We start from the raw sequence: 20195 nt of genomic DNA on the forward strand, positions 1-20195 counted from the left end.
AAGCAGGGGGTTGGGAGTACTTTCTGTGGGAATAAGTCTGTGAGCGCTGATAATAGGCTTCCATCTGAGACGTTTGCCTTTGGAACGAGGAATCCCAGCAGGAGGAGCGGGGATGAAAGGAGCTGTCTAGTGTCTGCGAGTACTGATAGTAGGCTGAGGTCTGAGAGCTCTGCTGCTCGTTGGAAGAACTGTGGTGAGAGGTGGAAAATGACGACACCCTGGGGTCTGGACCATGGCCTGAACCGTAACATTGAGAGAGGGATTTATTTTAACTTTTTTGTGATTTACACTTGAATTACAGTGAGAGCAGTCAGGATTTGGAACTGTTATTGCATTAGTATATAAATATCACATTTATAGACTTTAAAGATAGCATACTGAACTGCTAGTGTTGCTGTGTCACTGTGCAGACCACTACATTTTGCCTCTGTAGTGTTAAAGGTGTAAAATGTAGTAATGCAATAACATTCACATACTCTGACTGAAAGCAAGTGCACATCATGATAACTGCGTAGCCTCTAGTTCATCGGACTCACCGATCCGTGTCTCTCTGTCTTTTCTCTTCTCCTGACTCATGCTCCTGCTGCTCTGAGCCCAAGGCTCCCTCTGGCTGCCATAATACCTCTCCACTACCACATACACAAGGAAAAAAATATAAACTCTAAGACAATAACAGAGAAACTATGTATGTAAAGTATTAAATAACTTACGTCTAATTGAGTGGCAATTTAGGAAATATAGAAACCAGCCCGACCTCTTATTTCTACATCATGTCCCCTTGTTTAACACTATATACATACAGTATGTGCCCACAAAGTGAAGAGGTAAATTTTCTAGTAGATGGGACTTAATGCTATTTTGGAGAGGTACCTCTTTAGGAATGAAGTGTGAGTTCTGTCAACACTGTGATTTCTAAAGTAGGCATGTTCTATCAGATTTTTTGTGGAATTACTGAACGGCACAACACCTACAAAGGCTAAAAATAAGACAGTATCCTAGAGCAACAATCTTTACCAATATTTTACAATCATCCCAAATGTTACTTAGCTACAATACTGTTTCCTATTGGTTTTAAAAAGGCCAGTCAAAATAAAGCTAAATGAAGTAGAAAATATGAATTCAAAAGGAAAACAGAGAAGAGAAGCAATTGATGAATAACACAAATGTCAGTTTACAAAAATTACAAAAAAACAGTTCTCTCAAGGATTTGATGTTTTGTCATAATATACTGAAAAACCCCAAAGTAAGATTTTCTCTCCTCTGACTGACTTTGCCTGTGATTGTTGGAGTGGTTGCTCTGGGCTCGCAGAACAGCCAGAATCTTCTGAGCCGCCTGGGACAGAGGTCCTGAGTACAACCTGCTGCTAGACTGCTCCATCTCCTCCCTATCAGAATGACTGTTAGTCTCTACCTGAGGATCTCTGATGCAAAGGGCCTAAACAGGAGAAAGGAACAAAAGGGAGGGTTAAGTCAGTTACACAAAGACCTAGTTTAACTTGACAAAAAATACACCCAACAATGTGCAAAAACATACTGACCAGGGTGTTTTGCACAGGAAAACTGAACCAAATATGCAGGTAACCTTCCACAAATACAGTATGTATATCTTCAGAATGATGATAATTAAAAAACATACATAAAGATAACATTCTACTTTATTTATCAGACGACTTAAAACAAAGATGAAACAAGAAACTTTAGAACATATAAAGACAAAACACTGAACATTGAATTCGAAAATTCTTCTGTGATCTTGTGAAATTCTTTGTTTGAAATACAGTCAAATGATACAAGATACAACCAAGTTTTTCCCAAGTTGAGTGTCATCCCAAGGATGAGTCACTGAGGACTCCAGGGACTGATCTCCGTCTCCCACACAAACCAAGTGAAGGTTAACATTTTGAGCAGGTTTCACACTTTGTAGCAGAGCAGGGCTTAATCAGTAAACCTCCTCCACTGAAGGCACACAGTGTACTTCTCAGATCAGCATCTCTTCGAGCTTTAATTACACAGGTCGATTCCCTCAGCACAGAAACTACACATCAAGTCTGAGCTGGCTGTAAAAGCTCCCATGCGTTCTGGCAGGTACGACTATTGTTGCCCTCTTTTTGCAGCCATTTTGCCCTCCAGGTCTTCCACTATTTTCTGCAATAGCCGGGCATCCAAGTGAAAATAGACATATAATTCTCTCTCCCGCCTGAGGAGGGCATTGCGCTCCAGCTGAGAGCGCTTGGCTTTAACCTCCCCCATGATTTCTTGCATTACATGCTGCAAACTCTGCAGTTGAGACTCTGCTTCCACGAGCTTCGCTGCCAGCTCCTGTAGAGACAAAGGAAGAGAAATGAATAAAGACATGAATAGCAACAATCTAAAATGAGCACAGATATGAAACTATCTGAACCACCTAATGTCCAGCTTTAACCCCAAAAGATCAAATATAACTAGCTATGCAAATAAGGTCATTTCTGTAGTTAATTAATGAACTTATTTGCTGTCCTTGTGTGACTGCATGGACAGAAACATGCCACCACACAAAAAGACTGACAGCCACACTGAGGCAAGTATGTACAGAATGAGAGTTGAGTTGCTGACACTGCAAACTCTACAGTGGCATTAAAAAAACATCTGTTCCCACTGAAAATTCCTCAGATTTGACAGAAAAAAATACATTTGTGTTTGTGTCAGAAATGCAAAGGCTATTCACTCAAACCTGTCAAGATGTTGAGCAAGAAAATATGTATTCTCAGACAAGGTCAGCAGACAAATACACTGTAACTGATAATAAAGCTTATGTCATGCAGAAAAGCCTCCTGAGAGCCAGTGCTTTTATACCAAACACCTGTGTCTCTTTTTTTGTGATATATGTGAGAAATGTGAATAGAAAAAACATATTGTGCCACCAGCTTCCCTCACCTCTAGTGATGAGTATTTTAAAAATCAACTGACTCACTTTAAGGTTTGCCTCTGAAATGCCCTCTGTATGGAACCAAGATGACTGTGCATAGAACGAAAGGAAACAAACCCACCTGTGCATTGGGGCAGAGTAGCTCCTGGTCAGTGCTGGCCGCTGGACGTACCTGCGGCCCTAAGACCAGCTGCTGAAGCTCTGTGTACATGGCCCTGTGAAGCGCCTCGCAGTCGCTGTACAGACGAGCAGCTGTGTAGTACTGTTCACGGCCAGCACCGGCTAGAGCATCGCGGGTCACCTGGAGGTTGCCTGCCAGGTCACGCGCAGCCTGGTCCAATGCTTCGTATGTGCGAAAAGGCTCTGATCGGCCATGGTCTGAGTCATGGTCGAGGATCTGGAGCAGTCTGGGGGAAGCGTTGGATATAATACAGAGTTACATTCAAAAGTAAGACAGTCTGCATTTAAACAATACAATACAAAGAGATACAATACAATACAGGCACTGATAAATGATTAAACTTCTTACCTGCTGAAGGCTGCATCTTTGCAGCTGATGATAGGGTTGGGCCTGGGGTTGATTACCAGATCAGGGTGTGCCAGAGACTCCATCCTGAGGGTCACTGCTTCGCCTTCCTTTACCATTCTGCTGTTTACTTCTCCCAGCTGCTTCATACATGTCCTCCACCTCCTCAACTCCATTTCCTGAGCCAGATGGACCAGGTCGAAGGACGCTTTCTGACGGAGTAGGTAGTTGCAAACCTAGGTGGAGAGATTTTAATTTTTTTTCTTCCAGTTTGCTGATTTTTCTTTCCACATTGTCTTACAATAACAGAGGCGGTTTCATGTCTTTAGGTCACAGTTTGACAGTCGACCTGGCTGTTATGGATACAGGGATCAGAACCGTTACTTTAATCTATGATTAATTCTTACATGTACTGAACTCTTACATGTTTGTGTGTGACTTTCCAAAAAATAACTATATGTAATTAATACAACACAGAACCACAGAACTCAACTATCTCTACTAACCTGATCTTGCTTGGAGGTGTAGTAGTCCTGCCTGGCCAGTTGCAGAGCCAGGTCTCCCCTCACTACCGGCACATTTAGCAGCCTGGCTGACTCCCTAAGGGCAGCAGGTACTGGTCCATGTAGCAGAGCCTCCAGCTCAGCCTCCACAGCCTGCAGCTCCTTCCTGGACACGACTTCACGCACATGCAGTGAGGAGGAGGTGGAAATGCTCTGACAGAGTGAATAGAGAACTTGAGTTTAACCCAAAACAGTAATTACTGAACACACAGTGGAAATAGTAATACTACTGGCAATAGATAAAAAATAGATCATACTTTATATATGTCTGCTTTACCTTGGTATGTGAAGACTTCTCTGAGAGCCAGTCCAGCCCAGCCTTGACACTCCTCTCCTCCGCCATGGCCTGCATCAGTTGGCGTTGGGTCACAATATGAGCCCACTGAAGTCTGGCCATCTCTGTCCTCCTACGCACCACCACCCGCTCCTCCTTCTCTCTTCCCTCAGGCTCCATCTCCTCCTCATCTCCATCTTCACAAGAACTGAGGTCAAGGACCTGGAGGCGCTCAGAGCAAGAACTCTCAACAATGTCAGAGATACCCTGGAAGAAATGCTTCTGGGTGAAGGCAGCGAGTGTTTTGGTGTTGAGCTCCTCCTGGTGCAGATAGGGATCCAAAGACAGCTGAGAGAGAAGGACAGTGGGCCTTTTGGAGAAAGAGGGTTCTTCTTTTGCTTTTTGCTTGGTTTCTGGCTGAGCAGGGAGATAGGATGCAAGTTTGCTAACCTCATCTGCTAGGTTTTGTAACACAGTGTTGGTATTGGCATTCTCAGCTCCAATGGAAGTACTGGCCTCCTTTAGCTTACATGCAGCGCTCTCCAACTCTGCAGTCAGTCGTATGTCGACATCTGCACGGGAGGTGGCCACAACCTGCAACCTGTTATAGCGTCGCTGCTTCAGCTCTTTCTCTTTACGCAGTGCCTGGAGCTCTGCCTCCAAGTCCTCTATGGCCACATCGCCCTCTGCTGCAAACAGAGAGGATGAAGTTGAAGAAGAGGGGCCTAAGACATTTCCACTGCTCCCGTCTGACGGTCCAATGGTTTTTAGGACCTCGCCCAAAGCTGCTTCATCTAGAATTGGTTTGCCGGACTTCCGCAGTTCCTGAAAAGCACGGGCCTCCTCCATGGTGAGGACATTGTTCCGGTTGAGGGTCCGACAGACAAAGCGCAAGAAGTGAAGGTTCTCTGGGGCACAGTCAAACAGCCAGTCGAACTCTGAGGCCTTCAGTGATGATGCACCAGGATAACCTAGACGGCCCAGGGCCTCCACAAAGTGGCCACCGTCTAACATGGTGGTTCAGCACCCTGTTTCCCCCTTGTTACTGTGCTAGTCAGTCACACAGCAGCACAACGTGGATTATGGAGAATTAGGTGAAAGCAAAAACAAACAAGGTAAGAGAAGATATGGAAATGCAATTATCAGCTCTTATCCACATCTGCGCCTTTCTTCGTTTGCTCCAGCTACATTAGCTGTGAAACTGTTTAACTTGTAACAGTTTATTATCTTACAGAGGTGTTGATTCAACATTACAGTTACTTTGGCGACTACAGTTTGAAGGAAGACTAAATATTACAAACATCTCTCAGAATGAAGCAATAATTTAAAAATACCACAAATTACATCTGCCAAATGACCATAAAGTTGAACATTTGCAACAAAATCGTCATTATGATAAGATATATTGCAGTATCAAGAATCAAAATCAAAGTCCTATCAAAAAACCTTTCTGCCACAGCTGCTTTGCAGCCATTAAGGCCAAGTACAGACGTTTAGCCAACTGCCATTATGTTACGAAGAAAAAGCCCAACGATATCTTGCCTCCTCTCACTGTGTCGTTTAGCTTCTAGCCTGGGCAGGGAAGTCCAACTGAGACCCCGTAGCTCAACAGTTGCTAACAGTCCGTTGATAGCTAGAAAGTATAGCTAACTACCAGGCTTCTCGTTAGCTGTATCGACAGTATTGCGTTTCGTGTGTTATCTTACCAACAAAATTCACCCTGGTAAACAAACTGTCACTCCATAACTTACATATTTTTTAGTCACGAACTCCGTTTTGTTAGCTCCCCGAACTAGCCAGTTAGCTGTACGCGCCCAAACATCCAAACTGACCAGACGTCAACACGCAGGGACGACGTAACATCCTCCGTCATGCGTCAGAGGCAGCGCTGAACTTTCAGCCAATCATATTTAACTGATCCAAGCTCGTCTCCCGCCCTCCCTCCACCCATGCGTTCAGCTAGTCGCCTCAGCCTGATCCCATCCCCACAACCTCTGCCATTTCTTTTGGGGGAACCATAACTGGTAAGTCAAATGGATAAGGTTTACAGGGCTGGCTTGTGGGGAAAACGTGTTTAAGTTACCTCGATTATCAGCTATTTTAGAAGAAAGGGACCGGGAAATAAGGCATAAGCTAGACTTCCAGTCAACTGCTTGGAATTAACTTCTCATTTTTAAGCTTTTAACTTTATGCTGTTTGCTTTATCGAACCAGCACCCAGTGTTATCTTACCGATAGTTAATTATTTATATCATTACATATTAATTTTATTAACACATTAACTTGATCATTGTTTTACCGAAAGAAACCATTCCAAGCAAATGTCAACTCACTGGAGGACTTGCCTCTTCCTGATTTGATGTGTATAGGTGCACAGGAATGTTTGTATGAGGTGAATACATTCCTGTTTAATTAGGCTTTTGATTCACTGTAACACTGCACAAACAGCTAATTATAACCACAGTTTGCACAGGCAGGATTCTGCAGCCTGAGGAAATCCTTATTTAACACTCACAGTTGCAATATTATGTCACTGCTACTTGTGCTGCTTTAATAGGACACCAGTATGAAGAAGTGAAAAAGGAAAAACATCAGATTTATTTTGGTGCTCCTTTCTTCTCTCTAATATTTCGCCCCTCTTTCATGATTGAAATAGACTTTAGTGAGAAAAGTATTACACCCAAATATCCAGTCATGGTCCAAGCTAAGACGTGGATCCTAACCAAGCACTTTGATGGCTTCCCGAAGGACAGCAACTTTGAGCTCAAGGTGGAGGAGCTTCCCAAGCCCAAAGATGGGGGTAAGGTCATTTATTTTCATTTTGTCTCAAACATTAAACACCAGACACTTAAAATGAGTCTGTGTTTACTTGACCGAGTCACACAGAGAAAAGGAAAACCTCTGTAGTTTAAGCGCACACTTAGATACAGTGGTTTTTCACTCTTTTTTTTGCAGAGGTGCTTTTGGAGGCAGTGTTTCTGAGTGTCGACCCTTATATGAGGTGAGGACAGTAGAAAAATATTAAGAATGATTATTGAATGATGATTATTATTTAACATTACCAAATTTCTCATTAATGGAAAAAAACTGTATATAAAATGTAACATAATGCACTGTTTGTCTCCTCAGGCCGTTCAGTAGGGTTCGCATGAAAGAAGGCGAGGTAATGATTGGAAGTCAAGTGGCCAAGTAAGGAACACAAACACACACACAGAGAAATGTCTTTTATCTGTCATGATGTGCTGTGCATGCCTGATGTTTCCTGAAACAGAACGAGGCACAACACCTGCTACTGATTACCTCAGCCTTTGATTCACAATGACTCAAGAGCGAAAACGCACAAATGAATGTTCTTGGCAGAGTATTCAGACGCTCCATCTGTTTCAGCAGGAATGTTTCTGTTGATAAACACAAAGAATAAAGTACTTGGTGACCAGACTTTCCAAAAAATCCTCAAAATAATCAGTTTCAAACCCACATGTTACACATTTTTTCTTTACTTTGTAGTGTGCAAAACATCTACCGCATGGCTTGAAATCATACAGTTATCCAGGATACTATGACACACCACATATGACAGCATGAAACTAATTGGCAACAGCTGAGACACACATGATTGACAGATGATTTTCTCCTGTTTTTTTGTTATTTTGTGTTTTCTGTAGAGTGATCCAAAGCAATAACCCAGCATTTCCCGTGGGAAGCCATGTTGTCGGTCGTTGTGGCTGGAGAACCCACACAATCAGTGACGGGACAGACCTCATTCCCATCATGCCCGACTGGCCTCAAGACATCTCGCTGTCACTCGCTCTGGGCACCATCGGCATGCCAGGGTAAAACAGATGTTGAGCTGTCTGTGGGTAGAAATTGAATCCAGATGAATTAGTTAGATCTGGCAACCAGGCTTCCAAAAAAAATAAAATTAGAATTTGTTGTGTAATAGAAACTTGTGCTGTCCAAGCTTTTCCAACATCTGGATAGTTATGAAGTTGTCTCTGCTGAATCATAAATACAGATCACTAGCAAATGCACTAAAACATTTCTGATTCAGAGATGCAACACTGCGTTCACAACTGCTTTTAAAAGATACAGGAAGTCAGCTACAAGTGTTAAAAAGCAGAGGGTAAGAGACGCTGCATAGGAGCTAAAAGATAACTGATAAGCTTGGGCTACTCCCATGTGTGAATTATTATGTACAGAAGAATACAGTCAACCCTCCCTCTGATAGGATTGTTAGCCTGAGAGACAGTGTTCTATTTCCCTGCTTGACTTGGAAGAAGCAGCGTGTTGTTTCTCAGATAAGCAGCTGAGCTTTGTCTTCCTTTAGGAAAATAAACAGGTAAGGCTCCAGATGTTTTGTCCTCCCAGTGAGCTGAAGTCACCTTACAAGCATTGATAACCTTGCTATGGAAGCAATTACAAGTGGTTTACTTTACAAAGGTCGCAGAGGCTCCTCTGGGGAACTGAAGGGAAAACATACTCTTGTGCCTTTTTAGCTTGTTAGAAGTCAGATTTTACTCTTCCCTCCGTGTCTCCAGGCTTACAGCACTGTATGGGATCGAGGAGGTCTTGGGACTCAAGAAAGGTGAGACCCTCCTGGTGAACGCTGCAGCAGGGGCAGTTGGCTCTGTGGTGGGCCAGATTGCCAAGATCAAAGGCTGCAAGGTGGTGGGTTCAGCAGGGTCTGACGCCAAGGTGGCCTTCCTTAAAGAGCTGGGCTTCGACGAGGCCTTCAACTACAAGACTATTAGTTCTCTGGAGGAGGCACTGAAGAAGGCCTCTCCAGAGGGATACGACTGCTTCTTTGAAAACGTAAGGACTGTTCCACTCTCTTATCTTAAAACAGTATTTTTGCTTCCTCCTCTTCTTTTTTCATCAGTAAAACTGATGCGTCTGTCTTGATTTCAGGTGGGAGGCCCCTTTTCAACTGTTGCCTTGCAGCAGATGAAGAACTTTGGAAGAATAGCTGTGTGTGGAAGTATTTCTGTGTACAATGACACCACTCCTCAGACAGGTATACACCTCCCTACTTCCATGTATGAATAGACCTGCTAATTTTACAGCTTTAACTTTATGCCTGTGAACAACTGTGAAATGCAGTGAGTAAATGATGTATTAATACCTTTCTTCACTAGAGGGCGACATTGTTTCAAAGTTGAAAAACTGCTGAGGTGTATAAAGAGAATTTGTTTCCTTGGGCCCCCACTGAAAGTTCCTTAATATCTCTCTCTCAGGCCCGTACCCCCATCTGACTATGATCTTCAAGCAGCTTAAGATGGAGGGCTTCATGCAGAGCAGGTGGGAGCACAAGCACCCAGAATCCCTCAGGAGGCTGATGGGATGGCTGAAGGAGGTTAGTGACGGAAAACAATTTGCCATGATTAAGATTTAATCCTAATTATTAAGGTTGTCTGTGTTCTGTTATGTTGCAATATCTTTGATAATTTTATTTGTTCTGTATCTGCAGGGCAAGCTGCATTGTCGGGAGCACATCACAAAAGGCTTTGAAAACATGCCAGCTGCTTTTATGGGGATGCTGCAGGGAGACAACATCGGCAAGGCTATCATCGCTGTCTGATGTGAAACACAGGATCAACAGAGATGCAGCAGTATTATCAGTAACTGGCACATTATTACAGGATACATACATGAAGGACTGAGCAATAGATACATATAACTAACCATATATTTTCATATTAACATGTCGATGTAGTTTGTTTGTCTCTGTAGTCACAGTAATAAAACATTACAGATGAAAGTGCTCTCGTAATTTAGTCATGTAAAAACTTGTGATTTGACAATTGTAGCATTAGTTCATAATTCACTGAGACTAAACCATTCTGCTAAGTCTGGTGGATTTTCATCCATTAGAAGGTACTGTTCTTTCTATATCAGTAGCACTTACTGCAAGTTTGTCAAAGTTTGGGTAGTTTTCATAGCACCACCACCCAGACAGTTAAATCAATATACATATGAGTGTACTTCATTTGGGAGAGCCCAGACTGCTGTGGGGAATTAGCAAGGCAGGAGATGGCAGTTTTAGTGAGAGAGAAAATGATAATTATGCCAGCAAGTACCTGGATGAGCTGTGAGGATCTGCTGCTGATACATCCATTTACTGTAACATTTAACCATGTGCTTTGTATTTAGTGAGATCTTTTATATAGGTAATAAAAATTGTTAGGCTTTTAAAAAAAATCTCTGGTGTCTTATGTTTGGCGTCATATTGCAGACAGAGCACCTATATGATAAATCTGGTGTCTGTTCAAACTTGTTCTGCATTTAAGGCCTGAGAAAAAGAGGGAAAAAATCTCTATTGAAGATGTGCGCTCCTTTCAATTCTAACATGATTGGAGTTTAAATAATAGAGCAGGCACTGTCAGCCTCCTGCTGCTGAGGGGAGCCTTTTGTTTCATCAGAAAATAGACTGTATTTTTAGACACTAATCTGAATTTCATAGGGTTGTGGAGAGCCCCAGCTCCATGGTTACATAGGATGCTGTCGGTCTCCTATGGCCAGTTGGAGTCCGGTGGGGTAGCACAGGGTTTACCCACTTCTATGTAATAGTTCAGTGGAATTGGGCTGCGCTCACTCAGTCGTTTACGGTAAACCAAGAATTTGTCAAGTCATTGTGACTGTTAAACCTATTTCCCTGTAGTTACCAGAACCTGGGAGATAAATCATTGATCACTTTAATGGAGGACAAAGGTTTACATCACTACATTAAAACTACGCAACATCTAGTGGAACCGTAGACTATACGAGGATTAAAATGTTCATACCCTACAGCATCAAACCACTGAAGTGTAAAGTTACAGGAATGGAGAGTATTACATCACTGACAAATCTCAAAATAAAGGCAGTGAAGGAAGAACTACTCAGATCCTTAAGTAACGGAGAATTTTTTTTAAATTGTGCATTAGTTTTAATTAGCTGCACCTCTGTGATTATATCAAACATATAAAACATGTTCGTTAAAGAAAGAAAGACTACTGGATTTCCCCTTTAATGCAAATGTACATTTTTCATAGAGTGAAAGACAGAGTGAGCTTAAAAGCCCCTCCCTGGCGTGGATTTTTCCAGAACATGGCGATTGAATATTTGGCAAGCAGATAACAAAATATACAAGATTTTTCCTCTCACATCTCAAGTTACATACCGTAGGAAACACACACAGCAAACATAGCTCAACCCACCCTCCGCGCACTACCCTCCTCCCTCATTTTTATTAACTCCTCTAACAGTGGCAGACTTTTATTTTGAAAGCATATCACAGTGACTTCCGCTGCTGGACCGCGGCTTGGCTCGGCTGCTATAAAAACGCTGCGTGTCTTATACCGGGAGGGCATATCTAACGTTACCCGCTTGTTCTTCGAATAACGGCACATCCATTCAACCGTTAATCATGGTTCGCGAAGTGGAAAATTTGGTAAGCTGTGACTAGTTTATTTCGCACTTTTGAATAATTTAACAATGGTTGGTAGAAGCCGCCATTGTGACACATTAGTAGATGTTTTAACGTTCGCCGCAGGACCACCAGCCGGGCAGCCCCGCGCCTGACTTCCCCCTCCTCTTTATCAGTTTTGCACTTTGGATGAAGGTATTTTCTATGGATTTTGAGGCTTCTTGTTATTTCATTTAAAAATCACTGTAAGGCTTCCCAGATTGATTAACGGTACGTGGCTGGGTGACTCATCACGAATAACGTTTAATTGATAGACGACGCTGTGAAGTTAGCCTCCTATTCCCAATCAGTTTTCATATTTCTGAAAATGTGTTTTAAACGGTCTTTACAGTCCCCCTCTTAATGTAGGTCATTTTTGACGAGTCTAGACATCGTGGATTTCGATCTGGACTTGGCCCGATCAGGTCTGGTTGGGAGGGGTGGGGGGTATTCATGATATAAAACTGTATTTTAATCAGTTATAGAACTGATTGTTGATCAAGTTCAAATTTAAAAAGTGTAAATGCATGAGTTTCTAAGATAAACTTGGTCCATGGATGTTGTCTGGATGGATTTTCCCCCCTTTCATTAGAGTGTGCTTTAATTAACTTTAAGCCTTTAATTTGCATGTCTCGCCCTCATACAGCAATAAATGGATGCAAAAACGAAGAATCGGTCGCGCAGTAATGTCGTTTCTCGTTGAATGTCGCATAGGGAGCTAACCTCACCTCAGCGTGGCGGCCGTCACTGTCACCATGTGTGTGCGAGTGTGGACTTTGCCATCTTGTCGTAAGGAGGGTTCACCGCCAGTCTTACTAACGTTTAGCTGCAGTGTAAATCCTCCATGGAAATGGCTGACTGTGGTGTTTACTCTTGGACACGGCGCAATATAAACATATTGGAAGTTGTGAGAGAAGCTGCATTGTTTTGCTAACGGTGGCGGGTACAGATGCTAAAGGATGGCTAACTGCAGTCCCATTACGTAATGTTGGTAAAGCAGGTCAGCCACCGCAGGCCGGGTCATACACGTTGGGCTGGATGTCCCCGGATGGACGGATGTGTCCTTTTCTATCACAGAACGTATTATAATATCTAACCTTTAATTGCTGCATGTTTAACTGTAATGCACGTTGAGTTAATTACGTAGTTCAACGCATAATTCTAGTTATAACTAAGCATACTTGTTGACAAGTAGTTTTGTTGTAGTTAACGGACCACAAGAGTGTGTTTGCATGGCACATTGATGAGGGGAAGAGTAATTTTATTTTATATAAACTTATTTTTGGCAGCTATCCTTTCTGTTCACTCACTGCACACCCACAGCCTTTAAATATACCTGTCTGCTAACTGTAAAAAGTGTTTGGCACTTTGTAAAGTCTTTTTTTTTTTTTTTTTTTTTTTTTTTTTTTAACAGCTCAAAATCACAAATACACCGTGGGAGGTTATAGGTAATGATTCTAGATGAGGGAGCACTCCACAAAATAAATCTCTTAAGGAGACATCCCAGGAATAATCAATAGAAGAGGGTGCAGTAATGTGCATAGTGTTAATATGAATTCTATTAAAAAGCTGCCATTGTTTAAACCCTGTGTGTGTGATCTGGTTGTATTATACTGAGGCCCAAATCTAGGAAGCTGTTCCACACACTGGAAAAGTAAAAGCTTTCGGGTATAATGAAGGAAATGATAAACAGTCTGCAATAACTGAGACAAACTGCATATCAGCAACACTGCTCTCTGAATATTCAGTGAAGTTAATGATTAAAAACGAGTTACAGATGTTATGTTTGTTCATTTTCTGTAGGATGAGTTTAATGCCATCCTGAAGGAGGCCGGAGACAAGCTGGTGGTGGTGGACTTCACAGCCACATGGTGTGGCCCCTGTAAACAAATTGGCCCAGTATTTGAAGTAAGTGGATGACTCTAGCACTTAAAGCAAATGTCTGTCAGTTGTTAAAAGGAGCCCTTTCCTGAGGGATACATGTTGCTTCAAGAGCATCTCTGTGGAGAGAGAGATTGTTGCTCAGGCAACCCTTTGTCAAGCCCCTCCCACTTGAAGCAGGAGACTGTCTGCTTCACTGGACATGTGATGTGACGGCTGTTCATCACTTAGTTAATAGAACCAAGACTTTAGAAAGGGGGATTTTATTTCCTGTCTTATTTCACACCAGGAACAGAAATGCATCAATATATTCTTTTCTCACAATCATATGGCAGCAGTTGTCGTGTGCATCGTGTGTGTTGCGAGTGTCATGATGCTCACTGATCAACCTGTTTGCAGGAGCTGTCACAAAAGCCCGAGAACAAGAACGTGATCTTCCTGAAGGTGGATGTAGACGAGGCTGAGGTAAGTAGGAGCAAAGGAATTGTACTTTTTGTACGTTTTTGTTTTGCTTTTTGTTTTTTGTAGGTTTAGCATATGTTGATGGGGTCGTCATGCCTTTAATTCTCAAAGCAATGTGGAATATTCATGAAATCCCTTTCACCAGCCCATGTGAAGCCACAGCTGGCTCATGTGACCAGCGTTTTTGTCTGTCAGTGCTACAACAAACTGTGCTTGATAATAGTTTCTGTGTTAAAATCAGGGACATAAAAATTCAAATGATTAACCAGTAAGCCTCAAACATTGACAGCATTGTAAAAGAGGGATTACAGCATTTGGCAGAATAACATGCCTCCATGGTGGCGTATTATAACCACATGTGGTAACCCTCTGACACACATAGTGGCATAAGGTTTCTGCTGGGTGTTTTAGCTCTTGGCCAGACTCCAGCTAATATCTGATCTGCAGAGCTGTTAACATGAACCTTTGATACTATGTGGGATTTTTCAGTATTGGTAAAACAACTAAATCTGCCCATTCGGGCACTGTAATGGTCTCCACCTCATTGTAGTATACAGGATGACTTTACCTTTTAAAAAAAAAAAAAAAAAAAAAAAGTCAGGCAGCATCCAGTAGTTAGTGGGTGAGAAAAGCTGGTAGAGCCTGTCAAAGTTTACTACATACATAGACTGACTGTGACTGATACTTCAAACCAGCATGTTTATGTTTCATTAAAAACACAGAAAGTTATGTTTGTATTGTATGATTCATACATGTAGTATTGGGTTTGGCCCAACCAGGGCATAGCCACGTTCATGACTCCGTACAGCCATGTGACTGATCTTCACTCTTTTCAGGATGTGAGTTCACACTGCGGGATTAACTGCATGCCAACATTCCATTTCTACAAGAATGGACAGAAGGTAAATCTAAATTTACAGCAAAGACAGAAACATTGACACTATCCCTAAATAAAGTTGTGATGTGTAATGAGGTGTTTTTTTTGTAATTAATGCTGTTTTTAACACTCTGTCTTTCAGGTGTTCGAGTTCTCCGGTGCTAACACAACCACACTGAAAGACAAACTGGCAGAAATGAGATAATAAGTCCCTAGGACCAATCCACACACACACACCATTATTGTATAAATACTACAGAAGCCACTGTTACTCTCTGTCCACATCTCAGAAATTCCAGTTTCATTTTATGTACAATACACATCAGGTCCTCTGTGCCACACAGGCAGTAATTTATTCCACTCATCATGTACTGGTTACATAGTCCTGTCAGCTCCATGTGTTTATCAACTGTCTTAACAACAGGCTGGAATTTGACTAAAACCTGATGTGATGACCACTTTTTAATTCTGTTTTATATGAACTGAATTGGCTTTTCTCCTGATTGACTCCTGAGAATTTCTTTGTATGTTAATGTCTTCAACAAGGTGGATCTAATAAATGAAGATGAGTTACCAGAAACGTTGTAATATAATTTGTTCTTCACATTTCAGCACATTAAAAACAACAGAACATGACTTTGATAAACGAGCTCTTGCTATAAGAGCAAAGAATCTGATCAGAAAGAGCAGCTGATGGCGTTTTATGTGTTAATAAAGATGCAAGAACGCTGCAGCAGGGGCAGTTGGCTCCATGTTGGGCCGGATTACTAAGCTCAAGGACTGCAAGGTGGTGGGTTCAGCAGGGTCTGACGCCAAGGTGGCCTTCCTTAAAGAGCTGGGCTTCGACGAGGCCTTCAACTACAAGACTATTAGTTCTCTGGAGGAGGCACTGAAGAAGGCCTCTCCAGAGGGATACGACTGCTTCTTTGAAAACGTAAGGACTGTTCCACTCTCTTATCTTAAAACAGTATTTTTGCATCAGTAAAACTGATGCGTCTGTCTTGATTTCAGGTGGGAGGCCCCTTTTCAACTGTTGCCTTGCAGCAGATGAAGAACTTTGGAAGAATAGCTGTGTGTGGAAGTATTTCTGTGTACAATGACACCACTCCTCAGACAGGTATACACCTCCCTACTTCCATGTATGAATAGACCTGCTAATTTTACAGCTTTAACTTTATGCCTGTGAACAACTGTGAAATGCAGTGAGTAAATGATGTATTAATACCTTTCTTCACTAGAGGGCGACATTGTTTCAAAGTTGAAAAACTGCTGAGGTGTATAAAGAGAATTTGTTTCCTTGAGCCCCCACTGAAAGTTCCTTAATATCTCTCTCTCAGGCCCGTACCCCCATCTGACTATGATCTTCAAGCAGCTTAAGATGGAGGGCTTCATGCAGAGCAGGTGGGAGCACAAGCACCCAGAATCCCTCAGGAGGCTGATGGGATGGCTGAAGGAGGTTAGTGACTGAAAACAGTTCCCTGTTGAAGATGTGTGTTCCTTTCAATTCTAAAATGAGTGGAGTCTAGTTATTAGAGCCTCCTTTTGCTAACAACTGTAAAAGTATCAAAAGAGTTTCATGAATTCAGTCTCAGCTTATTTAAAATGGCAAATCTAGAACCTACGTAAAAATATATATATAGACTATGTGTCTGGAAATAGTTAATTGTGGTTGGAAAAGCTTGGCAGACGTGACGTAATGACGTAGTCACCTGGGGGACGTTGCAGTGGGTGTGGTAGTCTTTTAGGGTAAATCAAGAATTTGTCAAGTCATTGTAACTGTTAAACCTCCTGTGGTTACCAGAACTCAGGGGGAAAATCCTTGATCAGTTTAATGGAGGACAAAAATTTACATCACTGCTTTTAGACTATGTAACATCTAGTTGAACCATTGACTGTATGAGTTGGATTTTTGGATTAAAATGGTCATACCTGACGGCATCAAACCATTGAAGTGTAAAGTTACAGGAATGGAAAGTATGACATCACTTTCAAAATAAAGGCAGCGGAGGAGGAAGTACTCAGATCCTTCAGTAAACCTGCTGTATGTAGGCTTTTCGGGGTTTTTTTTTTTTGTTGTTGTTGTTGTTTTTGTTTTTTTTTTCCATTATTTGTAGGACTACTGTATTAAATTGTATTAGTTTTAGCTAGCTAGGTCCACCTTTGCATGCAACAATTATTTGTGCATGTATGCACACATAAGTAAAACTGGGGGGAAATAACTATACATGCATTGGATGAAGAGATAAATGAAATCTAATGATGGTCAGTTTGTTTCAACCCACTGAAATAACAAATTCATGCATAACTTAAACAAAGTTCTTGTATTGAAAAAAACTTGATGGGCCTTTTTTAAGGCCGTCCATAAGAAGTCCCCACATCTGTCCAAAGCAGGAAACACAGCAGCAAACATGACTCAACCACACCACTGCCCTCCTCCCTCGTTTTTATGAACGCTTCCAACAATGTCAGGCTTTTATTTTTTACAGCATATCACACTGACTTCCGCTGTTGGACTATGACTAAGTAACTTGATACATCAGCCATAAAAGCGCAGTATCCAGTCCCTGAAGGGGCATTCCTGAACTTCTCTGCTCGTCAGTCGGTGTGGGACACGTCCATTCAGCCGTTAATCATGGTTCGCATGGTGGAAAGTGTGGTGAGTTGTGACATGTTTATTCCGCAGTTTTTCCTTTTTCAATCGTTGAAGAGCTACCATTAATGGTTGTAAGACATTAGGAGATGTTTTGGCCGGTCAGCCCCGCGCCTGTACCCGCTCTCGATACCGAACGTTGACGCTCAGCCTGGGATAAGAAGCGAATGCGGAAGTGAAATAGTACAATACCACGGACAGCTGCTCCCATTCAAAGTTACTGACTTTAGTATTTCATGAGAGAGACTTAGTATTTCTCTCATGAAATACTAAGTCAGTAAATTATTCCCACAATTCTATATGGTGTCTTAAGCTAAATTCACTACTTCTAATTCATGTTCTGGTGGTCCTTCTAAAAATAGTTTCATAATTGATGAGAAGTTAGGCCTCAAAGACAGGTATGTCTGGGGCGTGTCTTTTATATACACTCTATGGTCGTTACCTACTCTTTACTTTAGATTTCCTGGCTTATTTTCATCTCATTGAAAAATCAAAGAGAAATCCCAGGAATAATCAACGCACAAGGACATAATCCTTCTATATATAAGTGAGCTGCCTTTGCCTTTGTTTAAAGTCTGCGTGTGAACTGGTTGTACTATACTGAGGCCCAAATCCAAAAGAAAATGAAAGTAAAAGCTTTCGGGTATAATGAAGGAAATGATAAACAGTCTGCAATAACTGAGACACTGCATATCAGCAACACTGCTCTCTGAATATTCAGTGAAGTTAATCCTGTCGCAACACGATTAAAAACAAGTTACATGTTTGTTCATTTTCTGTAGGCGGAGTTTGATGACATCCTGAAGGAGGCCGGAGACAAGCTGGTGGTGGTGGACTTCACAGCCACATGGTGTGGCCCCTGTAAATACATCGCCCCAGTATTTGAAGTACGTGGATGACTATAGCATTTACAGTCTTCTAAACAAAACATGGCTAAATTAATTATGAGATTGGATGGTAAACGAAGGCTTCAGTTACAAAGCCAAAGTAAAATCATATTCATGAAGGGTTTTTTTTTTTCACATTCTAAGCAATTCATTTCTCGTAGGGGAGGAGGAAACACACTCTTTCTATACTGGTATCAGTTCAAGCTAACAAACTAGAGACTGCATCTGTGACTTTCATAGGTCTGTGGATATGAGGTATGTTTAGAGACAAACAGCAGCTGCAGCCTGTGTGAAACAAATGTCTGTAAGTCTGTCAGTTGTTAAAAGGAGCCCTTTCCTGAGGGATACATGTTGCTTCAAGAGCATCTCTGTGGAGAGAGAGATTGTTGCTCAGGCAACCCTTTGTCAAGCCCCTCCCACTTGAAGCAGGAGACTGTCTGCTTCACTGGACATGTGATGTGACGGCTGTTCATCACTTAGTTAATAGAACCAAGACTTTAGAAAGGGGGATTTTATTTCCTGTCTTATTTCACACCAGGAACAGAAATGCATCAATATATTCTTTTCTCACAATCATATGGCAGCAGTTGTCGTGTGCATCGTGTGTTGCAAATATCTTGATGCTCACTGATCCACTTATTTGCAGGCGCTGTCAAAAGATCCTGAGAACAAGAACGTGATCTTCCTGAAGGTGGATGTGGACGAGGTTCAGGTAAGCGCGTGTACTTGAGTGCAGCACAGTTCTCCCTAAAAGTCAAGTTATACAAGGGACTGATGGGCACATAACGTCTGTAACGGCTGAGTGTGTAAAATTCACCTTTTTAATACCTCAAATCCCAGTATTCACATTATGTTTATGCTTCATTATAAACACACAAAGTTGTGTTTGTATTGCATGATTCACACATATTGTGTTTGGATAAATCAGGGCATAGGTGTTGTGGGCATGACTTAGTGCAGCCATCTTACTGTTGCCTTTGCTCTTTTCAGGATCTGTGTACACGCTGCGAGATTAGGAGCATGCCCACATTCCAATTCTACAAGAAAGGACAGAAGGTAAGTCTAAATTTACAGAAAAGTTGGAAACATTGACCCTATCTCTGAATAAAGTGTGAAAAAAATGTATCAGCCAACAGGTGCTAATGTACACATCCAGCAGAGTTAAAATATGTCTGTGTTTAGTTTTGTTTTTAGTCTAGTTTCAACAAGAAAATGAAATTTCATTTCAACAAAGAAAAAAAGTGTTGGGCTACTTTGCTTCAAAAGGATACTGTCTTTCAGTTGGAGGCATTCTCCGGTGCTGATCCAGACAAACTGAAAAGCAAAGTGGCAGCTCTGAGATGAGTCCCAGCGGCCAGTCCACACACACCATCGTCGTATAAACACCACAGAAGCCACTGTTACTCTCTGTCCACATCTCAGAAATTCCAGTTTCATTTTATGTACAATACACATCAGGTCCTCTGTGCCACACAGGCAGTAATTTATTCCACTCATCATGTACTGGTTACATAGTCCTGTCAGCTCCATGTGTTTATCAACTGTCTTAACAACAGGCTGGAATTTGACTAAAACCTGATGTGATGACCACTTTTTAATTCTGTTTTATATGAACTGAATTGGCTTTTCTCCTGATTGACTCCTGAGAATTTCTTTGTATGTTAATGTCTTCAACAAGGTGGATTTAATAAATAAAGATGAGTTACCAGAAACGTTGTAATATAATT

The 20195-nt window shown here is 41.8% G+C and overlaps 4 protein-coding genes across 7 annotated transcripts; 3 read left to right on the plus strand and 1 right to left on the minus strand.

The window, feature by feature from the left end:
- Positions 1 to 1637: 1637 nt before the first annotated feature.
- Positions 1638 to 6117, minus strand: LOC108886419 (HAUS augmin-like complex subunit 3). Of its 4 annotated transcripts, none has more exons than XM_018681282.2 (6): positions 6020 to 6117; positions 4272 to 5318; positions 3938 to 4147; positions 3435 to 3667; positions 3078 to 3312; positions 1638 to 2319 (listed from the first exon to the last, which is right to left on the minus strand). In XM_018681282.2, exons 2-6 carry the CDS (start codon positions 5280 to 5282, stop codon positions 2092 to 2094), a joined length of 1917 nt encoding a protein of 638 aa, XP_018536798.1. In that variant the 5' UTR covers positions 5283 to 5318; positions 6020 to 6117; the 3' UTR covers positions 1638 to 2091. The 4 variants fall into 4 exon arrangements, with proteins under 4 accessions (XP_018536798.1, XP_018536795.1, XP_018536796.1 ...); XM_018681279.2 differs by having other exon boundaries at positions 3027 to 3312; positions 6020 to 6116; XM_018681280.2 differs by having other exon boundaries at positions 3027 to 3312; positions 4272 to 5313; positions 6020 to 6105.
- Positions 6118 to 6186: 69 nt separating this feature from the next.
- LOC108886421 (prostaglandin reductase 1) lies at positions 6187 to 10465 on the plus strand. The gene is made up of 9 exons (XM_018681283.2): positions 6187 to 6292; positions 6924 to 7067; positions 7223 to 7268; positions 7397 to 7456; positions 7933 to 8100; positions 8806 to 9079; positions 9176 to 9281; positions 9502 to 9620; positions 9735 to 10465. The coding sequence occupies exons 2-9, from the start codon at positions 6962 to 6964 to the stop codon at positions 9843 to 9845; spliced, it is 990 nt and encodes a 329-aa protein (XP_018536799.1). The 5' UTR covers positions 6187 to 6292; positions 6924 to 6961; the 3' UTR covers positions 9846 to 10465.
- A 1062-nt stretch (positions 10466 to 11527) lies between these two features.
- LOC108886423 (thioredoxin) lies at positions 11528 to 15511 on the plus strand. The gene is made up of 5 exons (XM_018681286.2): positions 11528 to 11696; positions 13515 to 13619; positions 13992 to 14057; positions 14891 to 14956; positions 15074 to 15511. Exons 1-5 carry the CDS (start codon positions 11673 to 11675, stop codon positions 15134 to 15136), a joined length of 324 nt encoding a protein of 107 aa, XP_018536802.1. The 5' UTR covers positions 11528 to 11672; the 3' UTR covers positions 15137 to 15511.
- Positions 15512 to 17419: 1908 nt separating this feature from the next.
- LOC108886424 (thioredoxin) lies at positions 17420 to 20180 on the plus strand. Its single transcript, XM_018681287.2, has 5 exons — positions 17420 to 17587; positions 18364 to 18468; positions 19115 to 19180; positions 19459 to 19524; positions 19750 to 20180. The coding sequence occupies exons 1-5, from the start codon at positions 17564 to 17566 to the stop codon at positions 19810 to 19812; spliced, it is 324 nt and encodes a 107-aa protein (XP_018536803.1). The 5' UTR covers positions 17420 to 17563; the 3' UTR covers positions 19813 to 20180.
- The last annotated feature ends 15 nt before the right edge of the window (positions 20181 to 20195 follow it).

Source organism: Lates calcarifer, unplaced genomic scaffold (genome assembly GCF_001640805.2).
Source record: "Lates calcarifer isolate ASB-BC8 unplaced genomic scaffold, TLL_Latcal_v3 _unitig_1115_quiver_1183, whole genome shotgun sequence".
Taxonomy (NCBI): Eukaryota; Metazoa; Chordata; class Actinopteri; family Centropomidae; genus Lates; species Lates calcarifer.

Excerpts from the sequence above, each read along its gene's own strand:
- LOC108886423 (XM_018681286.2), top strand. The coding sequence starts at position 11,673 with ATGGTTCGCGAAGTGGAAAATTTG. Across the intron at positions 13,620-13,991 it reads AAATTGGCCCAGTATTTGAA|GAGCTGTCACAAAAGCCCGA; the intron begins GTAAGTGGATGA and ends ACCTGTTTGCAG. Across the intron at positions 14,957-15,073 it reads TCTACAAGAATGGACAGAAG|GTGTTCGAGTTCTCCGGTGC; the intron begins GTAAATCTAAAT and ends TCTGTCTTTCAG.
- LOC108886424 (XM_018681287.2), top strand. The coding sequence starts at position 17,564 with ATGGTTCGCATGGTGGAAAGTGTG. Across the intron at positions 17,588-18,363 it reads TTCGCATGGTGGAAAGTGTG|GCGGAGTTTGATGACATCCT; the intron begins GTGAGTTGTGAC and ends CATTTTCTGTAG. Across the intron at positions 19,525-19,749 it reads TCTACAAGAAAGGACAGAAG|TTGGAGGCATTCTCCGGTGC; the intron begins GTAAGTCTAAAT and ends ACTGTCTTTCAG.
- LOC108886421 (XM_018681283.2), top strand. The coding sequence starts at position 6,962 with ATGGTCCAAGCTAAGACGTGGATCCTAACCAAGCACTTTGATGGCTTC. Across the intron at positions 7,457-7,932 it reads ATTGGAAGTCAAGTGGCCAA|AGTGATCCAAAGCAATAACC; the intron begins GTAAGGAACACA and ends TGTTTTCTGTAG. Across the intron at positions 9,621-9,734 it reads TGATGGGATGGCTGAAGGAG|GGCAAGCTGCATTGTCGGGA; the intron begins GTTAGTGACGGA and ends CTGTATCTGCAG.
- LOC108886419 (XM_018681279.2), bottom strand. The coding sequence starts at position 5,282 with ATGTTAGACGGTGGCCACTTTGTGGAGGCCCTGGGCCGTCTAGGTTAT. Across the intron at positions 3,668-3,937 it reads ACACCTCCAAGCAAGATCAG|GTTTGCAACTACCTACTCCG; the intron begins GTTAGTAGAGAT and ends CTCTCCACCTAG. Across the intron at positions 3,313-3,434 it reads AAAGATGCAGCCTTCAGCAG|ACTGCTCCAGATCCTCGACC; the intron begins GTAAGAAGTTTA and ends CGCTTCCCCCAG.